This window comes from Ambystoma mexicanum, chromosome 10 (genome assembly GCF_040938575.1).
Source record: "Ambystoma mexicanum isolate Mex_15411 chromosome 10, UKY_AmexF1_1, whole genome shotgun sequence".
NCBI classification, from domain to species: Eukaryota; Metazoa; Chordata; class Amphibia; order Caudata; family Ambystomatidae; genus Ambystoma; species Ambystoma mexicanum.
In genome coordinates this window covers 803,939,478-803,955,971 of record NC_090932.1, presented here as the reverse complement: position 1 = coordinate 803,955,971, position 16,494 = coordinate 803,939,478, and the positions used below count along the sequence as shown (strand labels likewise).

General features: G+C 47.7%; 1 protein-coding gene across 1 annotated transcript in view; it reads right to left on the bottom strand.

Moving 5' to 3' along the window:
- Positions 1-16,494, bottom strand: part of SMC4 (structural maintenance of chromosomes 4) — a 1,048,897-nt gene that overhangs the window by 390,153 nt on the left and 642,250 nt on the right. The window contains exon 15 of the mRNA XM_069618465.1: positions 4,098-4,177. Coding sequence (XP_069474566.1) covers positions 4,098-4,177 — 80 coding nt within the window. The remainder of the gene's footprint in view (positions 1-4,097; positions 4,178-16,494) is intronic.

The following is a 16,494-nucleotide window of genomic DNA, read 5'->3' as shown; positions in this document are numbered from 1 at the left end:
GCTGGCGCTGTAGCTTGCAGCTTGTTGCGGGTCACCACCGTTTGAGTTTTACATGGGAGGAAGAGGCACTTCCAGGATAGTCGCAGCCTCGCCCGTGGTGCGTCTTTCTGAGCCTGGGAACAGCCTTGGGTTCTGGAATCGGTGGTGTTGGTTGCACCGAGCAGCCGGTCTGAGTGCCCTTGAGGGAGATTGGGGGGTTGATCTAGGACTACGGGGTAGATGGACGGGTCTGACAGACTGTTCCGGCCCTGCTCAACCTAACTTCTTCCGCCACGGGATATCAGCCGCTCGCTCACCTCATAAGCCACAGTTTGGAGCAGCAGATGGGAATAGAGTGGACGGGGCGGTCAAGACGCTGTGGATTGTGTTGGGTGCTCCAAAAAATGCATGTAGAAGCTCCTTTCTAGTCGGTGGATCACGCCGGGGAACGGGAGCTCTATACACAAGCCGCCATCTTGGTTGCCACACATTGGACATTCCTGTCTAAATTGAATTATTATATTGTGTGGACTCATTGATGACCCCTGGCCTCACTCATTCTGAGAATAGCCTTAACTGCTCTCCACGTTTACCTTGATTGGGTTTTGGCTAACATCAGTTTCCTTTTCACTTTAACTAGGTTGGCCTCCTAAAATCGACCAGGCCAGATTCTAGAAATCCATCCTAATCCACATCCTCTGCCATAGGTGTACAGTGATGACCATACGTCTAGGACCTTACACATTTTGTGTAGACAAATTGCACCTTTGTCGAAATCACTACCTCCGTACTAGAGGGTTAAGCCTAGTCACGGACGATGCTACCCACATTTAAGAGGTTGGGCTTACTCTTGTCCGGTGCTTTAGCCTTCCCCTCTAGGGTTAGGTGTAGCCTCACTATTCCAACAAGTGAATCTGCTGCTGAAAAAGGAACTTTGGCATGTTTTTCAGCTTGACGGATGTTAAAGATACACATTCAAATCTTACCCTTTTCCATTTCACTGGATGGGGCATTGAAGTAAAAATCATATTTGGCAAGAAAGCATAGAAATATCAGTTCAGAATATCGTAAGGCAGAATTCCTATTTTGGGGGATTGAGGGCCACCTTTTGGGGCCACTCATTTTCTTGCTTCCCCTCCCCTTGACTTGATTCCTTAATTTCTTGGTGGCCAGAGGAACACTTCTCCTAAAGTCCCCATGGCATTATTTCCCTTTATATATTACATAAGGTATATGGTATTGGGTTGCCCACAAGATGCCGAGTCCTAGGGGTGCTTCTATGGCACACCATTTCTGCCCTAGAGTGATTGCCACAGTATTTTGGTTTTAGGGAATAGGTTGGTGGCGGCTGTGCTTTAATTTTGGAACCACAAAAGATTCAACCCGTTTTAGACACTGGCAGCCCAATGCACCTTTTTGGTAGCAAGTAGTGATGCAAATATGAAGCATGATAATTGTTTTAGGCTAATTTTACTAAGTATCTTTTATTGTCTTCCTTTTATTGTTTGTTATGAATTTTGTGTTGTGTGAAAAGTTATTTTGCAACTGACGCACACTAAAAAATTTACAAAATAAATTGGGGAACCATTTTATTAATCGTGCTCCCGATCATTTTGTTTCCATGGGCTTACCTTTGTCTAGGTGAAAATGGCCAGTCTGATCATGTGGGCTCTTTGTGATAACATCATGGCTGCCGCCATACCGGTCCCAATTGGGTTTATGATAGTAGAGGTTCCTAGATTACCTCTCATTTGCTGTGGGGGTGGCTTTGGCAGTATGACAGTCCCAGTGGCAAACCAGTATGATTGGTCCTAGGAGCCTCTGCACGCTTCCCCTTTTGATTGAATGGCTGGTTTCTGGCCAAGCCCCTTTCACAGGGGTATTTAGGTACTGCCCTTCTCATAACTTACTCTTGCTGCTTTGTTCCTAGAACGTTGAGATGGCAGGACTGCAGACCTACTGCAGGAAATTTCCAACCGATTCCCATCACTTGAGATGTTTTTAAAGCCCTCGCTTGGCAATAGTTGCTAATTGCAGTGGCTTGCCCGTATACCGGTTTGTGTTTTTCAGAGTCAGAAGTCCAATCTTAAATTATTGGAGACTTTAGGTGACTCCTCACGTCTGCTGGGTTGAGCATTCTACTCTGGGACAGTGTGAAGGTTGTTCTACCGCTGCACACAGTCAGCCAGCATATTCTGCTTGCCTGTGGGTTGCTGCAGGTGTCCAGAAGTGATTCAAGTTAATTTCTGTGCCGGATCTTCTGTTTGAAACTTTCAAGGGTGACACTAGCCACTGTCCCTGACCCGAGACCATTTGCTGCCATGCTGTTGCCTTTTGTCTTTTGCCCTGCTGCTGGGAGAGGTTTGCCTCAGGTTTCCACTTCTTGTAGACTTACATGCCCGGATCTTTCACTTCTGGCTTAAGTTTGAGATCCTGGGAGGAGCTTCTTTATTTTCTGCACTGCTGAGGATTTTGTTAGCTGATGGTTCAGGTCCTAGAGGTAAAATCTACAAACTGGATATGTTGACAAGAGCAGTATACTTTAACAAGTTGTTTTGAATCCCTGGAGCTATTTCTGCCAAAACAGCATGCATACTTATTTACTTTGGGTCCTAGGAAGGGTGATTATTCACAATATTAACTCCTGAGTGTTCCTCTGGTCTATGGTTGTGGTTCTTGGGAGGAGAGCCCCCACTGCTGCAATTCCTGAACACTTGTTTTGGTGGTGGGACAAGATAGTCCTCCCGCTTTGCAACTTCCTCTGGAGTCCCTCTCCCAAGCTTTGAAACAATCCTGTGGCCTTCCCTTGAGTGGATTGTTGCAGCATCTGCACCTTTAGGGTAGAACTGTTCTTACCTCCTTCAGTATGGATGGGCCTTGAACCTTTACCATTATATCCAATGGAACGGATACTGGTGGTACTTACCTGTGCCTGGGCATTTTTTACTGGATCCCAAAAGGGGTTCAGTGAGCTCTGGGCCAAGACTGTTTCAATACTTACATGTGGTTTTCATCAACTTTTAATGTCACTCTTAATTTCCATAATGGCAAAATGTATTTGAAACACCAAATGTGTGTATGTTCCCCCCAAGAAATATATCATAATGGTAACTATTGTCAAAATTGTCAGCGAGTTTTGAAATAGCTAAAGTTTACTGTACTACCATCCTCTGAGGCCTTAATATATTGTTCTGAGCAACTGGGTATTAATTCTGTAATACGGCCCTATAAGGTCTAACGGTAAGTTCAGTTTGGCCTAGGGATTTAAATCTTTGCCTTTGGGTTAAATGGTCATCCCTTCTTTGTCACACACCTAGCCAAATGTTTTAGGTGCAGGCATCCAAGCCTAGGGCCTTTCACATCTAGGAGGGTTGGGGTGTGTCTTTAGGACAAAGACCTTCGTTGTGCAGGCTACGTGTACTTCCGTTCCTTTTCGTTTATATGTAATCCAGAGTCTCTGCACCCCCTGATATTTTACCTTGTGAGCTTGCCCTTGGCAAATGACCCACTCATAGGTATTGACATTAGGAGAGTTCTTGTATGGGCAATTCTGTTTTTGAAATGTACTGATCTCATTAATACAGTCTATTAATGTTAAAATACTTCTTTGAACTAATGGTATTTATAGGTGTGAAATTATTAAAGTACACATTTTTCAGTTTATCCGTGTGGTGTATTTTCTGGGTGTGGACTTTGTCAACCTACTTGAGGGTTGAGCCTTGCTGACCACGCAATTAGTGTTTAAGGCTGTGTAGTTTCCTCTTTGTTCGTTTTTAACATTCCCTACGGTTATTTATTTTAGATAGTCGTACAAAAACTGCCTAAACGGGCGTTAAAACAAGGGTAGGTAATATGGATATGGTTAACAAGTTTGATACTGAATGGATATCAAACATTTTATTGGATCACCAACTAGAATTAACTTTTCCCCCACAAAATGTTATTAAGTATGAAAGTAAAAATTAAATCATAACAGGAAATGGGGAAAAAACATAGTTAACAAACCTAACCATGATTAACAGTGGAATCATCAATTTTCATATCTTTATATCAGCTGCCATTACGCCTGGTAGCTTTAGAGTAAGACAGTCTACCAAAGTTCAATCAGAATCACTAACCTGATCTTCAGAAATCTCAACCATGACTGACGAGCCCATTCTACCTTTCATGACCTTACCACCACCACCAGTCATCGTACCTGGAAAAACAAATGGAAGTTTTATAAAAGTGGACGATTAAGCATAATACCCTAACAAAATGAAACAAATGCAACATGTACAGTATAAAAAATACATTCAATTATATCCTGAACCCAGATCACTTGCAGCCATTTGACGATTGTCTCAGTTTATTTCAAATTAAATATATAAAGTTCAATATCAAAATCATTTATAAGAATTTCAAATAAAATTGCTGTGACAAAACCGATAAACAAAATCACAAATGTGGATAAAACTACAAAGAAAGGCTACTCTATGCAGTATAGTGCACAGGTTCTACGCAAACAGTACAGTGCATATTTATCAGCAATAATGCAGCGTTCCGAGGGACATTGCTACGTGGTAATGGCCTGAAAAGGGGCAGTTATTGATATTGGAACATTCCATCAAAGGCAGGCTAAATGTTCAGTTTAAAACTATGAAGGCAAGAAGAAAGTTTTCTTTACAGGGATTCATTCAGATACTCCTTCTGTGGCTCGCCTTCATTCACAACTATTAGGAAAATCAGCTCCTGCAGCAGGCCATGCCAAACTGTTTTAAAGACGCTACATTAGGCCAATATTACAATTTAAAAGTCAACTAGGACACAAAACATCAATCACAAAACCAGTAAGCACACTGCCATGTGCCCCAGCCACATCCTCGGTTGTTATGGCAAGCAGTCTAAAAATGTCAGGAAGGAAGAAAAGCCATGGACCAAGTACTTGAATCACCATGAAGGTAAGGTCTTGTTACTATTACATCCACAAAGTCTCTCCCCACTCCTCAACCTTTTTATAATCAGTCATCAAGTATGTTAGGCAAGATTGTATGCAGTACCCTTTGGGTGTAATATAACAACCCTGACCTCCTGGCAATAGGAACCTAACCTTTGGTAGAAGTCTGTACTACATCGGTTGGTAGCGTGTTGAGCAGCCAGGCTTATCTAAAGCGTGGTCAATGTGAGCAGGAGGAGTGTTAGAGATTCACAGTGACAAGTATTCAAATAAACTTACACACAAGATTTCTTGATTAACCAATTATTAATTTGTCAGTTTGAGTAAGCCTTCTTCAGAAGGAGCGATATAATAATAACACAAATACACTCCAAAAACACACTCTTTGTTTGTCTAAATCAGCAAGTACCCGTTTGGGATGTCACACAGACACTACACCCTCGGGTGACTTAAATAGCCAGGACACTATGGACAATATATCACTGTTGCATTTAGAAAAAAACTTAGGAGTATGTAAAAAAAAAAGATTAGAACAAAACAAGAGCTCACAAATATTCTAAAGCAGGTAAGTACTTTTGGTAACCCCCAAGGCAAAGCAAGTTAACCCCTTCCTGGAAGGAAGGCAAAACACAGTCAAAGGGCAGAAGAGTAATTCAGGGAGCTCAGGCCAAAGTCAATTGGACAAAAGTCTAGGTGAGCTGAAGCAATTCTTGCAGGTAGGTAAATGTCTTGCAAGTCTTTGTAGAAAAGTAGAAATCAATGTAGGGTCACAAGCTGATTAGGCTTGTGAGGTAGAAAAGCTGTTAGAAACTCTACAGGAGCAACCAAGACAAGTCTCCACTGAGCACAGGTGAGGTTACACAAGAGGTAAATTTAGACTTTACAGTAGCTTTGGTTACAAAAAAAACTGTTCCAGCTGGCTTCTGTTCCTATGCAGCTCTGCAGATCCTGTATTCCTGGGCCTCAGTCTGGGGACAGGCGTCTGGGGGACTCCTGCACTGCAACTGGACAGTCGCCGACAGAAAAGGACAGACTTCTATTCAGTGGCACTTCGCGGTGTCAGCTGTTCGCATCTCAAAATAGCCCCACCGCGGGTTTTCCTTGCATCTTGGGTCCAGCACTCTGTTGAAGTGGCTCAGGCTCAGTCAGTCCTGCTTTCTTGGAGTCCAGAGGATCTTCCTGGAGCTCTTGGCCAACTCAAAAGCAATGCACACAATCTGGTGTTCCTCTCCCTGGTTCTTCGGCATCAGCAGCAACTGCAGTGGAAAAACAACCAGCTTCGAGAGGATGTCCAGGTGGCTTACTTTGGAGTTGATTGGTCCCACCAACTCAAGGGGAGAAGTCGTCCTTGCAGGGCTTCTCCAGTCGAGATGAATTCGTAGCTTCAGCACCGCAGCAGGGCTTCACCAGGCAAACCAACGGTCCAGGAGTTGCAGCAGGTGTCTCTTCCAAGTTCTTATCCGGATTCCTTCGTCCAGTGGTCGACTGCCTTCCAAGCCAAGAAGCCTCGCCTTTTATGCAGGTTTTTCCCATTCATTCCAGGCTAGCTGAGAGTCACCCAGCAGGGTGGTTGTCCTTGCCAGACAGCCAGCCGGCCAATCAACTAGGAGTGCATTCCTGTCTCCTAGGAGACTAAGCACATGTCGTTTTGGGCACCTCCATTGCTTCCTGCCCCCGCCAGGCACCCTGGTGCCAGAGGCAGGTTTCACCTGTGAATCCTGCCAAAGACAATACGAACAAATGGACCAAACCTGGTTTGGCACGCAGAGTAAATCTCAAGAACAAACTTACCACAAAGAAATGGCGAAAAAGAATGCCAGGGCCAGTTTGACAAAAATGGCACCCTTGGGTGCTTCACTGCCGCTGCAAACGTATCCCGAAGTAAAAGCACACCACGGTAGTTAAAAGTAAACCACTGCCACCAGCCATTCCTCAAGGAAAGGGTAACAAATGTTACATGAGAAGCTAGACAAAAGGGGATACTAAGTAACCCCTCCAGCACCCTTTTGTAAGATAGTGTGCTTGGTCTAGAAAGTTACAAACGTTAGTAAAGTCAATTTCACTTCACTGCCCTTGGAAACAGTAGTTTATCCAAGAGAAGGTGTTTAAACCTTTGGGGAATTCCGAAAAGACCTCCCTGTGCCACTGCACTGAAGGTGCAGTGTGACAATGTAAAAGAAGATGCCTATGGAGTTTGTCACACTCCACAACCAAAAGAAAGTGTTCAAAATTGCATTAAAATACGAGGGGGGAAAAACGTGTCTCACTCTCCAGGTTAAAAATTCAAGTCCTCAAAATCCAGAAAAGTTGCTGGTGGTCTCCAAGTTAGAGAGGAATTAGCACATTTCTGAGAATCCTCCCTAACAAAGTAAAACCTCATAGGATATGCAGTATTTGCCTGGAGGTTTCAAAGACAATACACAACACTTTGTTGTCAAACAAGCATGTTGCATGCAACGTGAACAAAGCATAGAGAGGAGCACACGTTCCCACCAGACAAATCTCAGAAAGGCACATGCATCTGGAATGTTAACAATGCAGCCTTCGATCTGATGGAATTGAGCACCTGTGTATTGATTCTGTAGCACACAAATCCATTAGAGCATTTAAACCAAAGGCCTGACAGCCATCCAATTTGGGTGACCTAAAAAACAGCAAAACACCATGGCCCAACACCATTGGAAGTGCAGTGGGCTACCAAGAGCCAGGAACTGGCCTAAACCAGTCCAACCAACCATGGAGCATAACATCTTAGGCTCACACAGCCCATCTAGGCAGACATGCCTCAAGGTTCCTGAACAAAAGAAGCCCCTTGAATAAAATGGCAGCGAGTAGGACCTAAACTTGTTAGTACCCCAATGGCTACGATAAAAATAATTGAAAGAGGAAAGTCTGCTTGTGCCCCTGGTGAAGTAAAAATTAAATACTAGCTACCACCAATTACAAGCAATGTAGGGTTAAATAATCACCCTCTGGCAAAATTGAGGTGCCTGAAAGGTCACATCAAATCCTATACTATAACTACGGTACAGAGATGTGGCAGGGGGAGTTCAACAGAATAGTGACCACCAACATAAATTACACCATTAAAAAAAGTGAAGTAGCAAGAAGAGCAGGGTTCTAATAAAAAGACTGCAGAACCCCACAAAATGGAATTGGTTTTAACACTGATGTTCGGTAGCTGGGTCGAGGCACACAGTTGCAACTCACCTAGCCCCTCCACACCGGTCCCATGATGGGTAGGAGACAACCGGAGTACACAATTAGAGCAGGCAGCAATGACCAACATCACACTCCGGCGGTGGCAGGAAACCTGCATGGCAAAGGCAAAGAAACTGCTACAAAAAGGTCCCTCTTCAAAACAGAACAGCATATATACGAGGACAGTTCTTCAACCAAAAAGACAACCGGCACAGTTCCAAGACAACGCTCAGTACATAGACCGATGCATAGCAGATGCCTTGAACAGAGCTTGTAAGCCCAGCGGTTGTTTCTAGGACGCTTACAAAGTCTCCAGAGGGCAGCAACAGCATGAATGTGGCCAGACAGTTCAGTTCCACCAACTGGGGTCTATAGGACATCGAACCAGAAAGGTAAAGCTTCACCAGGACAGTTGGAGGCAACTCTGGCTGTCTTCAGTCATCCTCAGGTCTTCTGTTTAATGCAACTCTTTGTAGGGGTCTTGGCTCCAAACGTATTTCTGAAGAATGGCTGCAGGATGACTCGTTTTATCCTAAATTCAAACCAGTGTCACCCCTTGTCCACCAGTGGAAAGGATCTGCATATTAAAACGGACAAGGGATTCCCAATCATGTACTTATCCCACATCTGTCCGGCAAAAGGACATTCCTGGCCAGAGTTTGGATTGGCACTAGACAGTCCCAGCACCCATATGCCATCAGATGCTCACACTGCCACTTTGCATGGGAAAGGGTTTTCCAAAAATAGAATTTCCTGGCTCGATGGGGCAAGAATAAGGCCAGGCGAAAAATGCGCGGCACTGTCGATTTGACTATTGGGAACTCAAATGCATAATGCAGTGAAGTACAACATTGAAAAGAAAAACAAAACAAGTGTAGGAAAGTATCCTCTCTGTGGCGAGTCATAAATATGTCACCTTAGTGGCTAGCGTACTCCTAGTCCATAGTCCCCTTTCCTCCATACAGTATGGGCATCCCTCACTAGGGACAGGAAACAAAAGCCCCTTCACAAACAATGGTCTTCCCTTTAAATTTAGATGCGTGGCTATGTAAGTATGCGCTCCGCTGACTCCGCCCACCAGTGCCACGCCACAGTCCCCTTTGAAGCATCGGCTATATTAAAATTGCCCAATGACAGGTTTATTAAGGGGGAAGGATGGTGGGACGTATGGAGGAAAACTATGAAGCACTAGGGAGGAGAGCTGCATCTATAAGAAAACAAGTTTTTCAAAACTGCCTGGCCAAATGCTGCGTGAGATCTGTTGCTGGCATTCAAGCATTAGTGTTTGCAAAAGGGGGATGGGGAAGCTCAAGTAGCCACCTTGCTGATAGTCTGCCATGGAACGCATCTTTGGAAGGCCACAGCCGTGGCCTTGGCTCTGATGGTGTGGGTGTGCGTGTTCGCTGGAAAAGACATATGCTGCCCCTCAAACTTCTTTGATGGCCATCACCATCCACCTCGCTATCTAAGCCAGGTGCTTGACAGCCTGGTTTTTGACACGCCAAAAGTGATGAACAGGGCATCCAATTTTCGGAAAAACTTGGTCTTGTCCAGGTAAAATCGTATGGCATGTCTGACATCCAGACAGTGCAACACCTTCTGTGCCTCGCCCTTTGGATCCGCAAAGAATGTCGGAAGTACCAACTCCTCATTGAGGTGAAAAGATGACAACCTTTGGGAGAAATGAAGGGTGCATCCTTAGAAAAACCTTGTCCCAGTGAAATGTGGTATACGTGCTGAAGCCACTAGCGCCTGTATATCACTGATCCTGCACACTGCGGTAAGGCCAACCAGTAGAGCAGTCTTTATAGTATCCAGCCCGATATCCGCTGAAACCATGGCCGCGAAAGGCTTGTGGGCCAGTGCGCCCAGCACCACATCAAGGACCCAGACCGGATGGGGTCACTTGCCTTGGGAATACATTACTTTTTGACCACCGGATTGGAGGAGAAGAGGGCATCTCCCGAGTTTCTGTAAGCCCCTATGACTGCCAGATAGGTACGACAGTTGTCTAACTGCACCCTGGAATGTGCCAATGTGCGGAAAAAACAGCACCTGGTCTAGAGTGCATGCCAGAGGGTCTACACCGTTTGCTTTGAAACAGTGACAGAACCTGGTCCATTTGCTTTTGTATTGACTCCTTGTGGAGCTGCTTCTTGCCCCTTGAATGATAGCCAAGTTGTCTTCTGACAAGTGCAGATGTTTTAGGGTGATTGTACAAGAACCAGGCTGCTAGGGCTAGCTTCTGCAGAGCGGGGTGAACTGCTGTGCCTCCCTGCTGTGATAATAGGGGGGCTGGTCCCAGTGGAAAAAGGACTGGCGGTTGACCTCGACAACCTGAGGAGTTCTGAGAGCCACGGTCTGGCTGGTCAGTGCAGCGCTATTAAGATGAGCAGAAGCCTCAGACACCTTGCAGAGGACCCTGTCAATCAACAGGGTAAGCGGCAAAGTATGCACTCATACTGAATCTGCAACACATCCCCAGAGCGCCCCTGCCTTGCCCCATCCATGACACAGACTGGTGGCATCTCCTGTTGCTCTTGGTGGCAAATAGATCTACCAGAGGGTGGCCGCAATTGATGAAGACTTCCCCTCAGGATATCCTCGTTCAACTGTCACTCGCATTTGTCAACAACCAGCCTGCTGAGTCTGTCTGCCTCCAGGTTGAACTCCTCTGGGAGGGACTTCTAAAGGGTAAATGTTGTTCAATAGCGAGGGGCAGTCTGCAGAAGGCAGGTGACCTGGTGCCCCTTGCTTGTTGATGTAATACATGCATGTGGAGCTGTCCGTCTGAATGCAAACTGACTTGTTGCCTACAATGAGGAGGAACGCTTTGAAGGCAAGTCAGATGGCCATCATGTAGAACCAGTTGATATGCACCAGTTGCTCATAATTTGACCAGATTCCATGGACCATGTGGTTGTCCTGGGTAGCCCCCCCCCAATCCCACCAGAGACAAGTCCGTAATAATGGTGACCCCCCAGTAGTGGTTGCCTGAATGGCCTATCCACCAAGATTGGCCTCTGTCCACCTCCACAAGAGATCCTGGTGCAGGTGTTGTGGTATGCTGACTAGAGCCGATTGGGAGGCAGTTTCCTGATTCAAAGAGGCTGAGAAGCGTAGCTGCAGTCTCCTCATTCTGAGTGTTATGTGGCACCACCAGGAGACAAGCCACCATTATTCTAAGCAGGTGTTGCTATCATATGAAGTTAAAGGTTTGCTGAGGAAATGCCTGTGGCCTTTTGATTGCCGAGATCTTGTTCTCCGAGGGGACGTTCCTCAAACCATCCCTAATTAGTCCCAAGAAGGCCAAGGACTGTGTGGGAAATAACAGATTTCTTAAGGTTCACTGAGAACCCCAATTCAAATGTGCTTTAGGGTGGCTGTAGTGCAGTCCACACCCTTTTCCCTACACCAGCTGTACAATTTGATACAAAGGCAGTTGTAAGGATTTTGTTGGTGGCCTCCATTATGTCGCCCGGGAGGTCCCAACCCTTGCATCTCAACCTCTCAGAAACCATGCATGAAGGTTGAGTGTCATGACCTCTGGATGGAGAACCTGACCCTCTAGCGAGAAACGGTCCTCTCTATGGAAATCGTATTGAGGGTAGATTGACATGTCCAGGTAACAAATCTTCCCGGACAAATCTGGGGTAATTAGGATCAAGGACTTCCCGGACTTTCTCAACCTCCTGATCACATGAGCAATGACCAGTACTTGTGGAAACATGTACAGGAGTGGAAACTCCCAGTCCACTACGATGAGTCTCCTAGAGTTCCTCTTGGGGGAAATTCCCTGGAGCAGGACAGTTTGCACTTCCGGTTGACACTGGTCACGAACAGATCCACTCGAGGGGTTCCCCAGAGAGTGAAGCACTCTTGAAGGACTTCATGAACCAGTTCCCACTTGTGGGAGAGACTGCTCTGCCTGCTCAGAACATCCGCTGCCATGTTCTCCTCTCCACCTAGGTGAATTGCCGACAGGGAGATTCCTTCTTGATTTGCCCAGAACCAGAGCAGCATCACCTCTGCACACGGATAGTAAATGTACGCCTCCTCTTTTGTTGAGGTATTACATGGCCACTGTGTTGCCCATTATCAGGACATTCTTACTGCGTACAGGGGGCTGAAAGGACTTCAGCGCTAGTTTGATTGCCCTCCGCTCCAAAAGATTGATGTGTAGTTTGGACTCCAGAGGAGACCAACGACCGCTGATTGTCAGATTGTTGGAGTGGGCTCCCCACCCCGTGAGAGGCATTGGTTACTAAGGTCATCTCCGGCCATGGTAGCCAAAAAGGTTCTGTCTGACATCTTGCCTGAGAATTGAGGCCACTGACTTCTGAGAGCCCTTGCAGGGATCTCATTTTCAGGAGAGCCTGTGACACCAGAAAACGCAGGATGCCATGAGGCCGTGCAACCTCAAAAAAGTCAAAGGCCAGAAGACACTTGGCACTCTGAAATTTGGTGACCACCTGCAAAATGTGTTGAGCCCTCACCTCGGGTGGCGAGGCTTTTCCCAAGGATGCATCCAGTACTTTTCCAATGAAGAGTTGAGAGGGTATCATGTGGGACTTCTTGTAATTGAGGGAGAAGCCCAGTCTGTGGAAAGCGTGACAGATGAGCCCGAGATGTTCCAGAACTAGGTCGGGAGATTGTCGGGAGAATGTGCCTTGTTTAGCCAATCATCCAGGTAGGGGTAGACGTGAATTCCCCTCTCCTGAGACTCGGTACTCGCTACCACCACCTCCATCAGCATCAGCTTGGTGAAAACCGTTGTGGCGGAGGTCAGCCCTAATGGCAGAACTCGAAACCGAAATTGAGAACCGCCAACGACGAACCTAAGATACTTTTGTGCTTGTGATGGACAGGCACATGAAAGTAAGCATTCTTGAGTTCCAATGAACCCATCGAATCCTGGAGTTGGAGGTCCTGAAGGATCTGATGTGTGACCATCTTGAACTTGTCCTAGCATATCAAGTCCAAGATGGATCTAAATCCTCCGTCCTCCTTGGGGATTAGGACACAGGGAGAATGCCACCCTTTGTTCCTCTGCGCTACAGGTACTTGTTCTATATCACCTTTCTTTAGCAGGCTCAAAGTGTCCTGCACAACGGATCTGGAACTTTGAATGAGTGGCTCCCCAGGTGGATGGTCCAGAGGCCTTTTTTAGAGGGCAGTAACCCTAGGACTGTTTCCAACACCCATGCATTTGAAGTAATAACCCTGCCATTCTTGCAGATGCTGTGAGAGTGCCTCCCACTGGGATTTTGTGGGCTAAGGTCTGAGAGGTTTTGAGACGGCTGAAGCAGCGGCTGATGGTTAAGTAGCCGTTACTTGGGCAAACTTTGTACCTCTCCCATGTCCACCATGAGGGAATCCTCTGACCTCCCCTTCAACTACAGTATCCTCTCGCCCTTCCAACTGAGGAGTAGAAGCTAAAGGACTTAACACTCCAAGATGATCCACTGGGATAAGAGGGTTGTGGCTGTCACATGGCGGCTCCAAGGGAATGTGGCTGCCGCCTTCGAGGTCTTCCCCTTCGGGGATATGGTCAACCGCCATAGGGAACAACTTACTTACCTGTAACTGTTGTTCTCCAGCATGGGTCTGGCATGGATTCACATGCTCATGAATATTCTCCGTCAGGCTGGGAATCCTCGGTACAGGAAAAAAAATCAGTATCGGTTTTGTTTCTGATCTGTCTTTCCTAGTAGTAACCAATCACTGATCTCTGGGTCATACTGCCCACAGCCAATGACTGCCCTCTCCCTAAGCCCCGCCTCTGGCAGCCATCTTCAGATTTGGTAGCACGTAAAGTGGCAGTATGACCAAGTGAAGAGCCGCAGAGGGGTAGGCGGGAGGGTTTACATGTGAATCCATGCCAGACCCATGCTGGAGAACAACAGTTACAGGTAAGTAACTTGTTCCTTCTCCAGCATGGGGTCTGGCATGGATTCACATGCTCATGAATATAAGATTAAATAGCAGTACACACATGCACAACCACGGGGGTGGTAAAAGGCTCAACATTAAGCAATACAAAAAACTCAACATTAAGCATCTCTTACCTCCTCACCAGGCTCACCTTAAGCGAACAGGTTGCGCAGCACTGCTTGGCCGACCCTGGACTCCTCCCTGGAATCCCGATCGACACCGTAGAATCTCGTGAAGGTGTGCGTCGACCTCCACGTAGCAGCCCTGCAGATGTCCAGCAGGGGCACACCAGACAAGAACGCAGTCGTAGCAGTGATCGCCCAGGTCGAATGGGCTCTCGGACGGCCGGGCAGCGGTCGGTTTGCCAACCGGTGACAGTGCATGATACAGCCGGAGAGCCATCTGGAAATGGAAGCCTTTGAAAGAGCCTTCCCTTGATTCACAAGTCCAAAGTTCACAAAAAGCTGTGACGTCTTACGAAAACTATTTGTGCGGTCCACGTAGAACTTCAGCGCTCTAGCTACATCCAGCGAGTGAAGAGTCCTGTCGGCCGGTGACGAAGGTGACGGGAAGAAAACAGGCAACACCAAGGGCTCGTTGAGGTGGAAGTCCGACAGCACCTTGGGCATGAAGGAGGGGTGCGTCCTGAGCCCCACCCTTGTATCGTGAACAGTCAAGTATGAAGGCTTGCAAGATAGGGCCTGAATCTCTCCCACGCGCCGTGCGGAGGTGATGGCCACAAGAAAAGCTGTTTTTCACGACAGGAACTTTAACAGTGCCGTATGCATAGACTCGAACGGGGTCCCCATGAGCCTAGTCAGCACCACGTTGAACTCCCACGCCGGGGGTGGGAGCTTCACCGGCAGGAACGAGCGGAATAGTCCCTTCAAAAATTCCTTCACCAGGCGATGAGACCACAGGGACACCTGTTCAGTTGTCCTGGTGTATCTGGAGATGGCAGCCAGGTGCATCTTGATGGAGGCGTGAGCTAGTCCAGCGACAGTAGGTACGGCAGAACTTTAAGGGCCGTAATCCCTAGAGGGTTAATCTTCTGTGCCCGGCACCAGACAGAGAACCTCCTTCCATTTGTGTCCGTAATACGAGAGTTGAGAACGCCCTGGCCTTTGCAAGAACTTCTCTGCAGTCGGCCGGTATATCGTATCCCCCAAACTCTAGTGCTGAACGAGCCAGGCCTTGCAAGTTCAGCGACTTCGAGTCGTGATGAAGAATGGCGCTTCCTTCTCTGGAAAGAAGATACGCGTCCACGGGCAGTTTGACTGGTGGGGACACCGATAAGTCCAGAAGGTCCGGGAACCAGATCGGTCTCAATCACGCCAGTGCGACGAGGATCATCCTGCATCCGGGCCTCTTGAGCTGGTTGACGAGCCGGAGTAGTAGTGGCAACGGCGGGAAAGCATAGAGGAACAGGTTGTCCAAGGGGAACGAGAAAGCATCGCCCATGCTCCTCGGTTGGGGGAACCTGCTGGCGAACCCCCGGCACTTGGAGTTCGTCGCGAAGAGATCGACCTGGGGTCTGCCCCACTTGATCCTGGCGTAGCTCCCACTTGTGGCACGAGTGCAGCTCCCTGCTGAGTGAGTCGGCGATGGTGTTCTTTATCCCTGCCAGATGAAAAGGTACCAGAAACATCCCCTGTTCGACGGCCCAGTGCCACAGATCCTGGGATTCCTTGGACAGGGCTGGGATCTGGTTCCACGGTGTTTCCCGATGTAGAACATCGTGGTGGTGTTGTCAGTGAAGATCCTCACCACCTTGCCCCCAAGGGACGGAAGAAAGGACCTGAGGGCCCAAAAGACTGCGCGGAGCTCCAAAATGTTGATATGAAGCCGTTTTTCCTCCGGGAGCCAAAGGCCTCTCGCGTGGATATTTCCGGTATGTGCTCCCCACCCTTCCAGGGAGGCATCCGTCGTCAACGTTACCTGGTGAGCTGCGGTCTGAAAGTCTGCGCCCGCCGTCAGATGAGTGCGGGTGCCCCACCACCTGATCGCTAGTCGGAAGGTCTTGTTGAGCGGTATCCTGTCCTCGAAGCTGCCCGTCGCCTGGATCCAGCGTGCGTCGAGGAACTCTTGCAGTGGACGCATTCGAAGTCTGCACAGGCGTACCAGATAGATGCAGGAGGACATCATCCCAAGAAGGGATTTGATGAATCTTACCATGGCTACGTACGTGGCTAGCAGGTGTTGCACCTTGCCCAGGATGGCTTTCATCCTTTCCTCGGACGGCGAGGCCAGCCATGCCACTGTGTCGAGCTTGGCTCCCAGAAACGGGGCGACCTGCGAAGGGACCAGGTGGGATTTGGGGAAGTTGGAGAACCCCAGGTCCGCGAGTAGCTGGACGGTCTTCGCTGTGTGCTCTACGGCAAGCTCCCTTGTCCTTGCTCGGATGAGCCAGTCGTCCAGGTAGGGATAGATGTGGATCCCTTGCA